This window comes from Petromyzon marinus (genome assembly GCF_048934315.1).
Source record: "Petromyzon marinus isolate PM22_M1 ecotype Great Lakes invasive population chromosome 73 unlocalized genomic scaffold, UKy_Petmar_22M1.pri1.0 chr73_unloc.3, whole genome shotgun sequence".
Classification (NCBI taxonomy): Eukaryota; Metazoa; Chordata; class Hyperoartia; order Petromyzontiformes; family Petromyzontidae; genus Petromyzon; species Petromyzon marinus.
In genome coordinates, this window is record NW_027422609.1 from 326,857 (window position 1) to 345,594 (window position 18,738).

Genomic DNA, 18,738 nt, shown 5'->3' on the forward strand with positions numbered 1-18,738 from the left:
GCGACGCTCACAACAACGAGCGGAGCGCCGGGTGGCTAAAGCACAGCAGGTTGGCACAGTAGGGGGCACAGGTGGTGGTGCATCTACCAGTCATCCAGGGAAGCTGTAACAGCACTTGCCCCTACAGCCCTACACTACACTATACACTACACTATACACGACAGGTGGTGTACTAGTAAGGAATTGTCCACGTTCTGTTCAAGCGACAAACCCCGTCACTAATCCGGCTGCGTCTTCAAGGGGTTTTTATTGAAATCTGTTCGACGTGACACCATCGCCATCGATTGTGAATTACATCACCACCATCGTCACCACCGTGACCACCATCATCAAGGGCACAACCACCATCACGTTACCACCACTGCACCATCACACGTACGACTCTTCAGCATGTGCGAGCCACTCGTACAGCAGCAGCGGCAGCGGCGGCGATGTCTCGAATCCCGAGGCCGACGATGAGGAGGAGGTGATGGCGGATGATGTGGGAGGGTCGCTACACCTCCTCGCTATCCACTCGGACCCTCCCTTCCCTTCCTGCTGATGAAGATGTTGTTGCTGCTGATGATGATGATGCTGCTGATGATGCTGATGATGATGCTGGTGGTGACCGTCGCCCCAAACGCCTCCTCCCGACCTCTGGCCGAAGAAAATGGCCGGGCTCCTGTGGGGCCTGGGCCTCAGCGTGCAGTAGATGGAGGTGGAGGAGAGGGTGGAGGGGGTGGAGGTGGAGGTGGAGGAGGAGATGGAGGAGGTGGTGGAGGTGGTGGTGGAGGAAGGGGTGAAGGTGGAGGTGGGGGAGGTGGAGGAGGAGGTGGTGGAGGTGGTGGTGGTGGAGGAGGTGGTGGAGGTGGTGGAGGTGGTGGAGGTGGAGGAGGTGGAGGAGGTGGTGGATGTGGTGGAGGTGGTGGTGGATGTGGTGGAAGGACGGCAGATTGAGGAGGAGGTGGTGGCGGAGGAGATGGCGGAGTTGGAGGCCAAGGGCCGCCCGCTCCGTCTCCCCTCCACGCCCTCCACCCTCCGCTTCCCACAATGCACCGGGGGAAAGCCTCCGCCGCCCCTCCGCTCCACCGCCTCTGCTGCCACCGGCACCGGCACCACCGCCGGTGCCGGTGCGGTGGAGGGAGGGGGGCTCCCTGCCGCCCTCCCACGGTGGAGCGTGGCCAGAGAGGCGATGGTCGCCCCACAATGCCGTGCCGGCGGGCAGGAAGTGGCGGTCGCCACGGCCACCGGCCGAGCCCGGTAGCAGCTCCCCGTGTAGAAAATGGCCGCCTCTGGACGCCCAGCTGCTCCTGACGCTGTTGCCACGGCAACGGAGTCTGTGGGCGGGGAAGTGGGGGGGGGGGGGGGCGCGGGGGTTTGTGGGCGGGAAGGGGGCGGGGGATATAGACGGGAAAGGGGCGGGGTTTGTGGGTAGGAAGGGGGCGGGGTTTGTGGACGGGAAGGGGCGGGGTTTGTGGGTAGGAAGGGGCGGGGTTTGTGGGCAGGAAGGGGCGGGGATATATACAGGAAGGGGCGGGGTTTGTGGGCAGGAAGGGGCGGGGTTTGTGGGCGGGAAGGGGCGGGGTTTGTGGACAGGAAGGGGCGGGGTTGTGGGCAGGAAGGGGCGGGGATATAGACAGGAAGGGGCGGGGTTGTGGGCATGAAGGGGCGGGGTTTGTGGGCAGGAAGGGGCGGGGATATAGACAGGAAGGGGCGGGGTTTGTGGGCAGGAAGGGGCGGGGTTGTGGGCAGGAAGGGGCGGGGTTTGTGGACAGGAAGGGGCGGGGCCTTGCCTGGTTCGCTGGGGTCAGGGTCAGGCCCCAGCAAGGTGGTGACCTCTGACCCGAAGATGGCTTCACAGTTTTCAATGAGGAACTGGACCAGCAGAGAGACCTGGGAATCATCAACAACATCACCAACAACATCACCAACGACATCAACATCACCAACAACATCACCAACAACATCACCAACAACATCACCAACAACATCACCAACGACATCAACATCACCAACAACATCACCAACAACATCACCAACAACATCACCAACAACATCAACAACAACATCACCAACATCACCAACAACATCACCCACAACATCACCCACAACATCACCAACAACAGCACCAACAACAGCACCAACAACAACATCACCAACAACAACATCACCAACAACATCATCACCAACAACAACATCACCAACAACATCACCAACAACACCAACAACATCACCAACAACATCACCAACATCACCAACAACATCACCAACAACATCATCAACAACATCATCAACAACATCACCAACAACATCACCAACAACAACATCAACAACAACATCATCAACAACAACATCACCAACAACATCATCAACAACAACATCACCAACAACATCATCAACATCACCAACAACATCACCAACAACATCACCAACAACATCACCAACAACAACATCACCAACACCAACAACATCACCAACACCAACAACATCACCAACATCACCAACAACATCACCAACAACAACATCACCAACAACAACATCACCCACAACATCACCAACAACATCACCAACAACAGCACCAACAACAACAGCACCAACAACAACATCACCAACAACATCATCACCAACAACATCATCACCAACAACATCATCACCAACAACATCATCACCAACAACATCATCACCAACAACAACATCACCAACAACATCACCAACAACATCACCAACATCAACACCAACACCAACAACATCACCAACAACATCACCAACAACATCACCAACAACATCACCAACAACATCACCAACAACATCATCAACAACATCACCAACATCACCAACAACATCACCAACAACATCAACAACAACAACATCACCAACAACATCATCAACAACAACAACATCACCAACAACATCATCAACATCACCAACAACATCACCAACAACATCACCAACAACATCACCAACAACAACAACATCACCAACAACAACATCACCAACACCAACAACATCACCAACATCACCAACAACATCACCAACAACAACATCATCACCAACAACAACATCATCAACAACATCACCAACAACATCATCAACAACATCATCAACAACATCACCAACAACATCAACATCACCAACAACAACATTAACATCAACACCAACAACATCACCAACAACATCACCAACAACATCACCAACAACATCACCAACAACAACAACATCACCAACAACAACAACATCACCAACACCAACAACATCACCAACATCACCAACAACATCACCAACAACAACATCATCACCAACAACAACATCATCAACAACATCACCAACAACATCATCAACAACATCATCAACAACATCACCAACAACATCAACATCACCAACAACAACATTAACATCAACACCAACAACATCACCAACAACATCACCAACAACATCACCAACAACAACAACATCACCAACAACAACATTAACATCAACACCAACAACATCACCAACAACATCACCAACAACATCACCAACAACAACATCATCACCAACAACAACATCATCAACAACATCACCAACAACATCATCAACAACATCACACACAACATCACCAACAACATCACCAACAACAACATCACCAACACCAACATCACCAACACCAACATCACCAACACCAACATCACCAACAACATCACCAACAACATCACCAACAACAACATCAACAACATCACCAACAACATCATCAACATCACCAACAACATCACCAACAACATCACCAACATCACCAACAACATCACCAACAACAACATCACCAACAACATCACCAACAACATCACCAACAACAACATCATCACCAACAACATCATCACCAACAACAACATCATCAACAACATCACCAACAACAACATCATCACCAACAACATCATCACCAACAACAACATCATCAACAACATCACCAACAACAACATCACCAACAACAACATCATCACCAACAACATCATCACCAACAACAACATCATCAACAACATCACCAACAACATCATCAACAACATCATCAACATCATCAACAACATCAACAACATCACCAACAACATCAACAACAACAACATCACCAACAACATCACCAACAACATCACCAACAACATCATCAACAACAACATCACCAACAACATCACCAACAACATCACCAACACCATCAACACCAACAACATCACCAACAACATCACCAACATCACCAACAACATCACCAACAACAACATCATCACCAACAACAACATCATCAACAACATCACCAACAACATCACCAACAACATCACCAACAACATCACCAACAACAACATCACCAACAACATCACCAACATCACCAACAACATCACCAACAACATCAACATCACCAACAACAACATTAACATCAACACCAACAACATCACCAACAACATCACCAACAACAACATCGCCAACAACATCACCAACAACAACAACAACATCACCACCACCACCACTGTGTCTGTGTGTCTCTGTCTGTGTGTGTTTGTGTCTGTGTGTGTGTCAGCCTGTGTCTGTGTGTCGTCCGGCAAAACAACCCCCTACCTCCTCGCGGTGCCGGACGGGCAACTCTGTCGTGGACAGTGCTGTGGCGGGAGATTCAATTTTGATTGGCTCCTCCCCTCATGGCATATGTGTCCACCACAGGGGCTAAACGGGGGCTCTGGACGGGTGCGAGGGGCTGGTAACCCCTCCACCTTCAATTAATTACCACTAAACCACGAGTTAAACTGAAATATGTAACTAATAAGCTTGTGCCGGAGGCCCCGGGGGGCCAGGCGTCTATGATGTCTCCTGGCCAAACCCCAATTGGCGGAGCCAGGAGATTGAATACCTACCCTCGGGGCTACTCCAGAAACAACGAAAAGCCACTACGGGTGGCCGCGTGGAATGTTCGAACGCTCACTGCGGAGGAGAGGCTGCCACTCCTCTGTCGGGAGCTGGACCAGTACCGCCTGGATCTATGCGGCATTCAGGAGGACCGGTGGACCGGCTCTGGCTCCTACCACCATGAGGGGTGGACAGTCCTCTACTCGGGGCAGCAGACTGCCAAACAACAAGGTGTGGCTCTTCTTTTGAACAAAAGAATGAAGGGGGCGTGGGAGCGTGGCGGTGAGGTGTGGGAAGCTGTAAGCCCCAGGCTACTTTGGGCTCGCCTTCCCATCAACTGGAGGCGAGCAATGGTGGTCGTGGTTACTTATGCCCCCACTGAAGATGAACATCCGTGGAGGGATGCAGGCAAAGCCGATGAGTCAGATGCCTTCTATGACCTCCTGTCACAGGTGCTGGCTAAAGTGGCCCCTCGGGATAGTCATCTTGTTGGGTGACTTCAATGCCCGAGTTGGTCATGATACTGGCACCTGGTCTGGAGTGATTGGAGGGCATGGGCCAGATTAGCTCAATAACAACGGTAGGAGGCTGCTAGATTTTTGTGCAGCCCATGGGCTTGTAATTACCAACACGCTGTTCCGGCATCGGCGCATCCACACAACATCATGGATGCATGCCGGGTCCAAGCAAGAACATCTGCTGGACTACATAGTGACGGACCAGCGGATGCGAGCCCATGTCCTTGACACCAGGACCTACAGTGGAGCTGATCTGCCCTCTGACCATCGACTAGTCATCTGTAAGATGCGCCTGCCATTTTTCCACTCCGGTGGTGGGTGTACACCCAGGACCCCATTCCGACCTAAAGTGGCCTGGTCTCAGTTATCTGATGAAAGTTGCAAGCGAGAATTTCATCATCGCTTGCGGCTGGGATTGGCATCGTCCCCGACTCCTCCTGATGTCGAGGGTAAATGGGCGAGGTTTAGGACTGTGACTCATGCAGCTGCAATGGCTGCTTTGGGTACGCGGTCCAGACCTCCCCAGAGACCCTGGCTGACAGAGGAGGTGTTCAGGATGGTTGAGAAAAAGCGACAGGCCCACTGCCATCGGCTACAGAATCCCACGTCAGAGAATGAGGAGGCTTACCGCAGCCTTCGCTCGGAGGTTCGGAGAGCCGTGAGGCGCTGCAAGGATGGGTGGTGGTCGCGGGTTGCTGAGGAGATGGAGTCTGCCTCAGTGGCCCGTGATCACAAATCTCTATTTAACTCCATCAAAAAAGTAACCTGCAGTGCCACACCTATTACCATCATTAGGGGAAAGAACGGTGATCCAATCTCCGACCCCCAGGAACAGGTTTGCAGATTTGCTGAGCATTTCTGTGAGGTCCTGGGGGAGGGAAAATCACTCAGCCAGGAAAACATCGTGGCACAAAGTGAGGATGACCCTGCTGAGGCTGCGGTGCCTTAAATATTGGAAGAAGTCACCCCCTGTGAGTGGCTGGCTGAGGTGCCATCTGTTGAGGAAGTACTGAAGGCGATCCGGAGTCTGAGACCAGGAAAGGCAGCGGGCAGAGATGATCTCCCAAGCGAAATGCTGAGGGAGGGTGGCGTTTGTGCACAGACTGCCCTATATGACATCATAACAACAGTCTGGACCACTGGACGGGTTCCGCAGGATTGGAAGGATGCCCTGGTGGTCCACCTTTTTAAGAAGGGGGACCACACAGACTGTAACAACTACAGGGGCATCTCACTCCTCAGTGTGCCGGGAAAGGTCCTGGCAAGGATTATTCAGCATCGCCTTGCCAGGCACGCTGAGGAGAGGCTTGCGGAGCCCCAATGCGGTTTCAGGATAGGGCGGTCCTGCACAGATGCCATATTTTCTGTCCGTCTGCTACAGCAGAGGTGTAGGGAATTCCAACAAGACCTACATCTCTGCTTTATTGACCTGGTCAAGGCTTATGATACCATCAGTAGGCCTGGGCTCTGGGTCGTTCTTCGTGCTTTTGGAGTACCTGACCCTCTGCTCACGATCATTAAGGACCTTCATGATGGTGAGCGGGCCCGGGTAAAATTACGTGGCCAGGAGTCAGAGCCATTCCCTGTACACCTTGGGGTGCGACAGGGATGTCCTCTGGCTCCCACATTATTTAACATCTATTTTGACCACGTAGTTCGTGAAGCCTTCAATAGCTGTACCGGGGGAATCTCCATATGGTACAGATATAATGGGAGGCTGATTGATGCCCGGGTGCGGTCAAGGGATGGCTCCCTATTGCTCAACCATGTTATGTATGCCGATGATTTGGAAATAGCTGCTCATTCAGAGGAGGAGTTGGAGACGCTGCTGCTGAGACTGGAGCGTGCAACTAAGAGATGGGGCCTTACCATCAGCCCCACCAAAACTAAGCACCTGCCTGGGTATTTTGTACCATCGGACACTCCACCCCCACAACTCCCAATCGGTGATGGGGCAGTTGTGGAGAGAGTGGAGAGTTTCCCATACCTGGGTAGTGTGCTTATGACTGGCTCCAGTTTAACAGCAGAGGTCTTACTCCGAATCAGTCGAGCGGCAATATCTTTTCATCGGTTGCGGAACGCTGTGTGGAAGCTACCTGGTCTGTTGCTCCGCACTAAGCTTCAGGTCTTCTCAGCCACGGTCATTCCCTCACTTCTCTACGCTTGCGAAACGTGGACCCCCCTAATGGAACATCTTCGCCGGTTAGAAACATTTAGGCTGGCCTGCCTACGATCCATCCTGGGTTTAACCAGACTGGATTGTGTGAGGAGCTCACAAATCCTTAAAAGATCTGGGCAAGGTCCCATCGGTGAGCTCCTCCGGCGGGCAAGGCTGCGATGGCTGGGTCATGTAGCCCGCATGCCCAGCCACCGCATGCCGAAACAGCTTTTGTTCGGCCGGATTGAGGGGGCTAAGCGGGCGCGGCACGGGCTAGAGAAGAGATGGAGTGACGTGGTACAGGAGGACGTGGAGCTGAGTGGACTTGCCGATGACTGGTACCAGCGGTGTCAAGATCGGCCTCTGTGGAGGAGGCTCGTGAAGGATGCTACTGGGCAGTTGGAGGCAGTCGCCCTCCAACAACAACAACGGAGGGCGGAGGAGCGACGCTCACAACAACGAGCGGAGCGCCGGGTGGCTAAAGCACAGCGGGTTGGCACAGTAGGGGGCACAGGTGGTGCATCAGCCAGTCATCTCAGTCATCTCAGTCAGTCGACCCGTGGCACCTGCTGGGTCTGCCCCGTGACCTCCTGCCAGGGATAGTGTAGCGGTTAGCGCTACGCTGCGCTATGAACCTGGCGACCCGGGTTCGATTCCCGCTCACGGCCAACACCAGTGACGATTATCTGAACCGGTCCCGGGCCTCCCCTAGGTTGACTCAGCCTCAAATGAGTACCTGGTGCGGTGTGTAAACATCGCCACTAGGGAGACAAAGGCGGTCGGGCGTGGTGCTGGCCACCCACCCCCTCATGTACCGTTCCGGCCTTCATAGGTGCTCGCTAACAGCACTTGCCCCTACAGTCTGTTAAGGCTATATGGGGGATCTTTGTCTTTGTGTGTGTCTGTGTCTGTGTGTGTGTCTGTGTGTGAGTGTCTGTGTGTGTCTGTGTGTGAGTGTCTGTGTGTGTCTGTGTGTGTCTGTGTGTGTGTGTCTGTGTGTGTCTGTGTGTGTGTGTCTGTGTGTGTCTGTGTGTGTGTGTCTGTGTGTGTCTGTGTGTGTGTCTGTGTGTGTCTGTGTGTGTGTGTCTGTGTGTGTGTCTGTGTGTGTGTGTCTGTGTGTGTGTCTGTGTGTGTGTGTGTCTGTGTGTTTCTGTGTGTGTCTCTGTGTGTGTGTGTCTCTGTGTGTGTGTGTCTCTGTGTGTGTCTGTCTGTGTGTGTGTCTGTCTGTGTGTGTGTCTCTGTCTGTGTGTGTGTCTCTGTCTGTCTGTGTCTCTGTCTGTGTCTCTGTCTGTGTCTCTGTCTGTGTCTGTGTGTGTGTCTGTGTGTGTGTCTGTGTGTGTCTCTGTGTGTGTCTCTGTGTGTGTCTCTGTGTGTGTCTCTGTGAGTGTCTGTGTGTGTGTCTGTGTGTGTGTCTCTGTGTGTGTCTGTGTGTGTCTCTGTGTGTCTGTGTGTGTCTCTGTGTGTGTGTGTATCTGTGTGTGTCTCTGTGTGTATCTGTGTGTGTGTGTGTGTCTGTGTGTGTCTCTGTGTGTGAGTGTGTCTGTGTGTGTCTGTGTGTGTGTGTGTGTCTGTGTGTGTCTCTGTGTGTGTCTCTGTGTGTGAGTGTGTCTGTGTGTGTCTCTCTGTGTGTGTCTGTGTGTCTCTCTGTGTGTCTCTCTGTGTGTCTCTGTGTGTCTCTGTGTGTGTCTGTGTGTGTCTCTCTGTGTGTCTCTCTGTGTGTCTCTCTGTGTGTCTGTGTGTGTCTCTCCGTGTGTCTCTGTGTGTGTCCCACCTGTGCTGTGTCTCTGTGTGTGTCCCACCTGTGCTGTGTCTCTGTGTGTGTCCCACCTGTGTGTGTCTCTGTGTGTGTCTCTGTGTGTCTCTCTGTGTGTCTCTCTGTGTGTGTCCCACCTGTGCTGTGTCTCTGTGTGTCTCTCTCTGTGTCTCTCTGTGTGTGTGTCTCTCTCTGTGTGTGTCTCTCTCTGTGTCTCTCTCTGTGTGTGTCTCTGTGTGTGTGTCTCTGTGTGTGTCTCTGTGTGTGTCTGTGTGTGTCTCTCTGTGTGTGTCCCACCTGTGCTGTGTCTCTCTGTGTGTCTCTGTGTGTGTCTCTGTGTGTGTCCGTGTGTGTCTCTGTGTGTGTCTCTGTGTGTGTCTCTGTGTGTGTGTCCCACCTGTGCTGTGTCTCTGTGTGTCTCTCTGTGTGTGTCCCACCTGTGCTGTGTCTCTGTGTGTGTCTCTGTGTGTGTCTCTGTGCTGTGTGTCTCTGTGTGTGTCCCACCTGTGCTGTGTCTCTGTGTGTGTGTCTGTGTGTGTCTCTGTGTGTGTCTCTGTGTGTGTCCCACCTGTGCTGTGTCTCTGTGTGTCTGTGTCTCTCTGTGTCTCTGTGTGTGTCCCACCTGTGCTGTGTCTCTGTGTCTCTGTGTGTCTCTGTGTCTCTCTGTGTGTCTCTGTGTGTCTCTGTGTGTGTCCCACCTGTGCTGTGTCTCTGTGTCTGTGTGTGTCTCTGTGTGTGTCTCTGTGTCTCTCTGTGTGTCTCTCTGTGTGTGTCTCTGTGTGTCTCTCTGTGTGTGTGTCTGTGTGTCTCTGTGTGTGTCTCTGTGTGTCTCTCTGTGTGTGTGTCTGTGTGTGTCTCTGTGTGTGTCCCACCTGTGCTGTGTCTCTGCTCTGCGTGGCTGGGCTGGGTGGTGAGAGTCTCCCCGCCCCAGCCGTGGCCACGTGACCCCCCCAGTGCATGCCGGGAGCCACGCTGGGCGCGATGCACACGGCGAGGTTGCGCGGAGTCATCTGATTGGTTGCCGAGCGGCGTGCCACGTGGTGCAGCATACACATCACGTGACGCAGCAGGGCATTGTGGGAGGCGGGGAGACGCGATGACACTCTGGGGGGACGAGACAGAGACACACAGAGACAGAGACACACACAGAGAGACACAGAGAGACAAATAGAGACATACACAGAGAGACACACACAGAGAGACATAGAGACACACACAGAGAGACAGAGACACAGAGACACACAGAGACACAGAGACAAATAGAGACACACACAGAGACACACAGAGAGACACAGAGACAGAGACACACACAGAGAGACAGAGACACACAGAGACAGAGACACACAGAGAGACAGAGACACACAGAGAGACACATAGAGAGATAGAGACACACAGAGAGACACAGAGACACATAGAGACACACACAGAGAGACACATAGAGACACACACAGAGAGACAGAGACACATAGAGACACACAGAGAGACAGAGACACACACAGAGAGACACAGAGACACACACAGAGAGACACACACAGAGAGACACACACAGAGAGACAGAGACACACAGAGAGACAGAGACACACAGAGAGACACAGAGACACATAGAGACACACACAGAGAGACAGAGACACACAGAGAGACAGAGACACACAGAGAGACACAGAGACACATAGAGACACACACAGAGAGACAGAGACACACAGAGAGACAGAGACACACAGAGACAGAGACACACAGAGAGACAGAGACACACAGAGAGACACATAGAGAGATAGAGACACACAGAGAGACACAGAGACACATAGAGACACACACAGAGAGACACATAGAGACACACACAGAGAGACAGAGACACATAGAGACACACAGAGAGACAGAGACACACACAGAGAGACACAGAGACACACACAGAGAGACACACACAGAGAGACACACACAGAGAGACAGAGACACACAGAGAGACACAGAGACACATAGAGACACACACAGAGAGACAGAGACACACAGAGAGACAGAGACACACAGAGAGACACAGAGACACATAGAGACACACAGAGAGACAGAGACACACAGAGAGACAGAGACACACAGAGAGAGATAGAGACACACAGAGACACACAGAGACACAGAAACACATAGAGACACACACAGAGAGACAGAGACACACAGAGAGACACAGAGAGACAGAGACACACAGAGAGACAGAGACACAGAGACACATAGAGACACACACAGAGAGACAGAGACACACAGAGAGACAGAGACACACACAGAGACAGAGACACAGAGAGAGACAGAGAGACACACACAGAGACACAGAGAGACACAGAGACACACAGAGAGACAAATAGAGACACACAGAGACAAATAGAGACACACAGACACAAATAGAGACACACAGAGAGACACATAGAGAGAGAGACACACAGAGAGACAGAGACACACAGAGAGACAGAGACACACAGAGACAAATAGAGACACACAGAGAGACACAGACACAGAGACACACAGAGAGACACAGAGACAAATAGAGACACACACAGAGAGACAGAGACACACAGAGAGACACACAGAGACACAGAGACACACAGAGAGACAGAGACACACAGAGAGACAGAGACACACAGAGAGACAGAGACACACAGAGAGACAGAGACACAGAGAGAGACACACAGAGACAAATAGAGACACACACAGAGAGACAGAGACAGACAGAGAGACAGAGACACACAGAGAGACACAGAGACAAATAGAGACACACACAGAGAGACAGAGACACACAGAGAGACAGAGACACACAGAGAGACACAGAGACAGATAGAGACACACACAGAGAGACAGAGACACACAGAGAGACAGAGATACACAGAGAGACAGAGATACACAGAGAGACAGAAACACACAGAGAGACAGAGATACACAGAGAGACAGAGATACACAGAGAGACAGAGATACACAGAGAGACAGAAACACACAGAGAGACACACACACAGAGACAGAGATACACAGAGAGACACAGAGACAGATAGAGTCACACACAGAGAGACACACAGAGAGACACAGAGACACACAGAGAGACAGAGACACACAGAGAGACACAGAGACAGATAGAGACACACACAGAGAGACAGAGAGACACAGAGACAGATACAGTCACACACAGAGAGACAGAGAGACACAGAGACAGATACAGTCACACACAGAGACAGATAGAGTCACACACGGAGACACACAGAGACACAGAGAGACACACAGAAAGACACAGAGAGAGAGACACACACAGAGACACAGAGAGAGACACACAGAGACAGAGAGACACAGATAGAGACACACACAGAGACACAGAGAGACACAGAGATACAGAGAGAGACACAGAGACACACAGAGAGAGACACACAGAGAAAGAGAGACAGAGAGAGAGAGACAGAGAGAGAGACACAGAGAGAGACACAGAGACAGATAGAGACACACACAGAGACAGAGAGACACACAGAGAGAGACACACACAGAGAGAGAGAGACACAGAGAGAGAGAGACACAGAGAGAGAGACAGAGAGAGAGACACAGAGAGAGACACAGAGACAGATAGAGTCACACACAGAGACACACAGAGACACAGAGAGACACACAGAGAGACAGAGAGAGAGAGACACACACAGAGACACAGAGAGAGACACACAGAGACACAGAGAGACACAGATAGAGACACACACAGAGACACAGAGAGACACAGAGAGAGACACACAGAGATACAGAGAGAGACACAGAGACACACAGAGAGAGACACACAGAGAGAGACACAGAGACACACACAGAGAGACACACAGAGACAGATAGAGACACAGAGAGACACAGAGAGACACACAGAGACAGATAGAGACACACAGACACAGAGATACACAGATAGAGACACAGATAGAGACACACAGAGAGACACAGAGACACAAAGAGAGACAGAGAAACGGAGAGAGAGACACAGAGACACACAGAAAGACAGAGAGAGACAGACACAGAGAGACACAGAGAGACAGACACAGATAGAAACACAGAGAGACACAGAGACACACAGAGAGAAAGAGAGACAGACACAGATAGACACAGACATACAGACAGAGACAGACAGACACACACAGAGACAGACAACGAAACAGACACAGAGACAGACACAGATAGACACAGACATACAGACAGAGACAGACAGACACACACAGACACAGATAGACACATACAGACACACACAGACACAGAGACAGACAGAGACAGACAGACAGACACAGAGACACAGACACACAGACACAGAGAGACAGACACACAGGCACACAGGCACACACAGACACAGAGACACAGAGACACACACACAGACACACACACACAGACACACACACACAGACACAGACACACAGAGACACACACACAGACACACACAGACACACACACACACACAGACACACAGAGAGACACACACAGACACACAGAGACACACACACAGACACACAGAGACAGACAGACACAGAGACAGACAGACAGAGACACAGAGATACACAGAGACACACAGAGACAGAGACACACAGAGAGACACACAGACACAGACAGACAGAGACAGAGACACGCAGACACAGAGACAGAGACACAGAGAGAGACACACACACAGAGACACACACAGACACACACACAGAGACACACACAGAGAGACACAGAGACACACAGAGAGACACAGAGACAGACACACAGACACACACAGACACAGAGACACAGAGAGAGACACACACACAGACACACACACACAGACACACAGAGAGACACAGAGAGAGACACACACACACAGACACAGAGACACAGAGACACACAGAGACACAGAGACAGACACACAGACACAGAGACACAGAGACACACAGAGAGACACAGAGACACACACACAGACACACACAGACACAGAGACACAGAGAGAGACACACACACAGACACACACACACAGACACACAGAGAGACACAGAGAGAGACACACACACACAGACACAGAGACACAGAGACACACAGAGAGACACAGAGACAGACACACAGACACAGAGACACAGAGACACACAGAGAGACACAGAGACACACACACAGACACACAGAGACACAGAGACGGAGTTCCCCACCTGCGTATCTGCTGGAGTCTCTGCGCTCTGTCGGCACAGCGCATGGCTGAGAGCCACTCAGAGTGGAGCTCCTCAGTGAGAACCCCGCCTGGGATACTCCGCATGAAGTCCTTGACACACACACAGGCACACAGTGACACACAGACACAGTGACACACAGACACAGTGACACACACACACAGTGACACAGTGACACACACAGACACACAGACACAGTGACACACACACAGTGTCACACAAAGACACACAACAACAACAACAACCGCCATTCGCCACTAAGTGGCGGTGACGTCACCACGACGCTTGTGCCAGGCTATGTGCACCCTGAGGCCACGTGAAGTGTCGAACGCCCGCTGGCAGGAGGTCACGGGGCAGACCCAGGTGCCACAGGTCGACTGACTGAGATGACTGGCTGATGCACCACCTGTGCCCCCTACTGTGCCAACCTGCTGTGCTTTAGCCACCCGGCGCTCCGCTCGCTGTTGTGAGCGTCGCTCCTCCGCCCTCCGTTGTTGTTGGAGGGCGACTGCCTCCAACTGCCCAGTAGCGTCCTTCACGAGCCTCCTCCACAGAGGCCGATCTTGACACCGCTGGTACCAGTCATCGGCAAGTCCACTCAGCTCCACGTCCTCCTGTACCACATCACTCCATCTCTTCTCTAGCCCGTGCCGCGCCCGCTTAGCCCCCTCAATCCGGCCAAACAAAAGCTGTTTTGGCATGCGGTGGCTGGGCATGCGGGCTACATGACCCAGCCATCGCAGCCTTGCCTGCCGGAGGAGCTCACCGATGGGACCCTGCCCAGATCTTTCAAGGATTTGTGAGCTCCTCACACAATCCAGTCTGGTTAAACCCAGGATGGATCGTAGGCAGGCCAGCCTAAATGTTTCTAACCGGCGAAAATGTTCCATTAGGGGGGTCCACGTTTCGCAAGCGTAGAGAAGGGAGGGAATGACCGTGGCCGAGAAGACCTGAACCTTCGTGCGGAGCGACAGACCAGGTAGCTTCCACACAGCGTTACGCAACCGATGAAAAGATATTGCCGCTCGACTGATTCGGAGTGAGACCTCTGCTGTTAAACTGGAGCCAGTCATAAGCACACTGCCCAGGTATGGGAAACTCTCCACTCTCTCCACAACTGCCCCATCACCGATTGGGAGTTGTGGGGGTGGAGTGACCGATGGTACAAAATACCCAGGCAGGTGCTTAGTTTTGGTGGGGCTGATGGTAAGGCCCCACCTCTTAGTGGCACGCTCCAGTCTCAGCAGCAGCGTCTCCAACTCCTCCTCTGACTGAGCAGCTATTACCAAATCATCAGCATACATAACGTGGTTGAGCAATAGGGAGCCATCCCTTGACCGCACCCGGGCATCGATTAGCCTCCCATTATATCTGTACCATATGGAGATTCCCCCGGTACAGCTATTGAAGGCTTCACGAACTACGTGGTCAAAATAGATGTTAAATAATGTGGGAGCCAGAGGACATCCCTGTCGCACCCCAAGGTGTACAGGGAATGGCTCTGACTCCTGGCCACGTAGTTTTACCCGGGCCCGTTCACCATCATGAAGGTCCTTAATGATCGTGAGCAGAGGGTCAGGTACTCCAAAAGCACGAAAAACGACCCAGAGCCCAGGCCTACTGATGGTATCATATGCCTTGACCAGGTCAATAAAGCAGAGATGTAGGTCTTGTGGGAATTCCCTACACCTCTGCTGTAGCAGACGGACAGAAAATATGGCATCTGTGCAGGACCGCCCTTTCCTGAAACCACAGAGACACACACACAGAGACACACACAGACAGAAACACACAGAGGCAGACACACAGAGGCACACATACACAGAGACACACATACACAGAGACACACACACGCAGACACACACACGCAGACAAAGATAAAGACAAAGATCCCCCATATAGCCTTAACAGACTGTCGGGGCAAGTGCTGTTAGCGAGCACCTATGAAGGCCGGAACGGTACACGAGGGGGTGGGTGGCCAGCACCACGCCCGACCGCCTTTGTCTCCCTAGTGGCGATGTTTACACACCGCACCAGGTACTCATTTGAGGCTGAGTCGACCTAGGGGAGGCCCGGGACCGTTTCAGATAATCGTCACCGGTGTTGGCCGTGAGCGAGAATCGAACCCGGATCGCCAGGTTCTTAGCGCAGCGTGGCGCTAACCACTGCACCACCGCTCCCCACACACAAACACACACAGAGACATACACACACAGATACACACAGAGACACAGATACATACAGACAGAGATAAATAGAGACACAGAGATACATAGAGACACACAGACACTTTCACCCATAGACTCAGCACTGTCACCCACAGACTCAACACTGCCACCCACAGACTCAGCACTGTCACCCATAGACTCAACACTGCCACCCATAGACTCAACACTGAGACCCATAGACTCAACACTGCCACCCATAGACTCAGCACTGTCACCCACAGACTCAGCACTGTCACCCATAGACTCAGCACTGTCACCCACAGACTCAGCACTGCCACCCACAGACTCAACACTGTCAACCATAGACTCAACACTGTCACCCATAGACTCAGCACTGTCACCCATAGACTCAGCACTGTCACCCATAGACTCAACACTGTCACCCATAGACTCGGCACTGTCACCCATAGACTCAGCACTGTCACCCATAGACTCAGCACTGCCACCCATAGACTCAACACTGCCACCCATAGACTCAGGACTGTCATAGACTCAGCACTGTCATAGACTCAGCACTGTCATAGACTCAGCACTGTCATAGACTCAACACTGCCACCCATAGACTCAGCACTGCCACCCACAGACTCAACACTGCCACCCATAGACTCAGCACTGCCACCCATAGACTCAGCACTGTCACCCATAGACTCAACACTGTCACCCACAGACTCAACACTGTCACCCATAGACTCAGCACTGTCACTCATAGACTCAACACTGTCACCCATAGACTCAGCACTGCCACCCATAGACTCAGCACTGTCATAGACTCAGCACTGTCATAGACTCAGCACTGCCACCCATAGACTCAGCACTGCCATAGACTCAGCACTGCCACCCATAGACTCAACACTGCCACCCATAGACTCAGCACTGCCACCCATAGACTCAGCACTGCCACCCATAGACTCAACACTGCCACCCATAGACTCAGCACTGCCACCCATAGACTCAGCACTGTCATAGACTCAGCACTGTCACCCACAGACTCAGCACTGCCATAGACTCAGCACTGTCACCCACAGACTCAACACTGTCACCCATAGACTCAGCACTGCCACCCACAGACTCAGCACTGCCACCCATAGACTCAATACTGCTACCCATAGACTCAGCACTGCCACCCACAGTCTCAGCACTGCCACCCATAAACTCAGCACTGTCATAGACTCAGCACTGCCACCCATAGACTCAGCACTGTCATAGACTCAACACTGTCACCCATAGACTCAGCACTGCCACCCACAGTCTCAGCACTGCCACCCATAAACTCAACACTGCCACCCACAGACTCAGCACTGCCACCCACAGACTCAGCACTGTCACCCATAGACTCAGCACTGTCACCCATAGACTCAACACTGCCACCCATAGACTCAGCACTGTCACCCATAGACTCAACACTGTCACCCATAGACTCAACACTGTCACCCACAGACTCAACACTGCCACCCATAGACTCAACACTGCCACCCATAGACTCAGCACTGTCACCCATAGACTCAACACTGTCACCCATAGACTCAGCACTGTCACCCATAGACTCAGCACTGTCACCCATAGACTCAGCACTGCCACCCATAGACTCAACACTGTCACCCATAGACTCAGCACTGCCACCCATAGACTCAGCACTGTCACCCATAGACTCAACACTGCCACCCATAGACTCAACACTGTCACCCATAGACTCAGCACTGCCACCCATAGACTCAGCACTGTCACCCATAGACTCAGCACTGTCATAGACTCAGCACTGCCACCCATAGACTCAGCACTGCCACCCATAGACTCAGCACTGTCATAGACTCAGCACTGCCACCCACAGACTCAGCACTGCCACCCATAGACTCAGCACTGTCATAGACTCAGCACTGCCACCCATAGACTCAACACTGTCACCCACAGACTCAGCACTGCCACCCATAGACTCAGCACTGTCATAGACTCAGCACTGAGACCCATAGACTCAGCACTGAGACCCATAGACTCAACACTGAGACCCATAGACTCAACACTGTCACCCATAGACTCAACACTGAGACCCATAGACTCAACACTGTCACCCATAGACTCAACACTG

The 18,738-nt window shown here is 52.1% G+C and overlaps 1 protein-coding gene across 1 annotated transcript in view; it reads right to left on the reverse strand.

Annotated features, from left to right (window-relative positions):
• Positions 1-228: 228 nt before the first annotated feature.
• LOC142908133 (uncharacterized) overlaps positions 229-18,738 on the reverse strand; it is a 35,685-nt gene continuing 17,175 nt past the window's right edge. Inside the window, exons 4-7 of the mRNA XM_076058397.1 lie at positions 14,410-14,519; positions 10,141-10,372; positions 1,773-1,872; positions 229-1,316 (exon numbers count right to left, since the gene is read on the reverse strand). Coding sequence (XP_075914512.1) covers positions 370-1,316; positions 1,773-1,872; positions 10,141-10,372; positions 14,410-14,519 — 1,389 coding nt within the window. The 3' untranslated portion in view covers positions 229-369. The remainder of the gene's footprint in view (positions 1,317-1,772; positions 1,873-10,140; positions 10,373-14,409; positions 14,520-18,738) is intronic.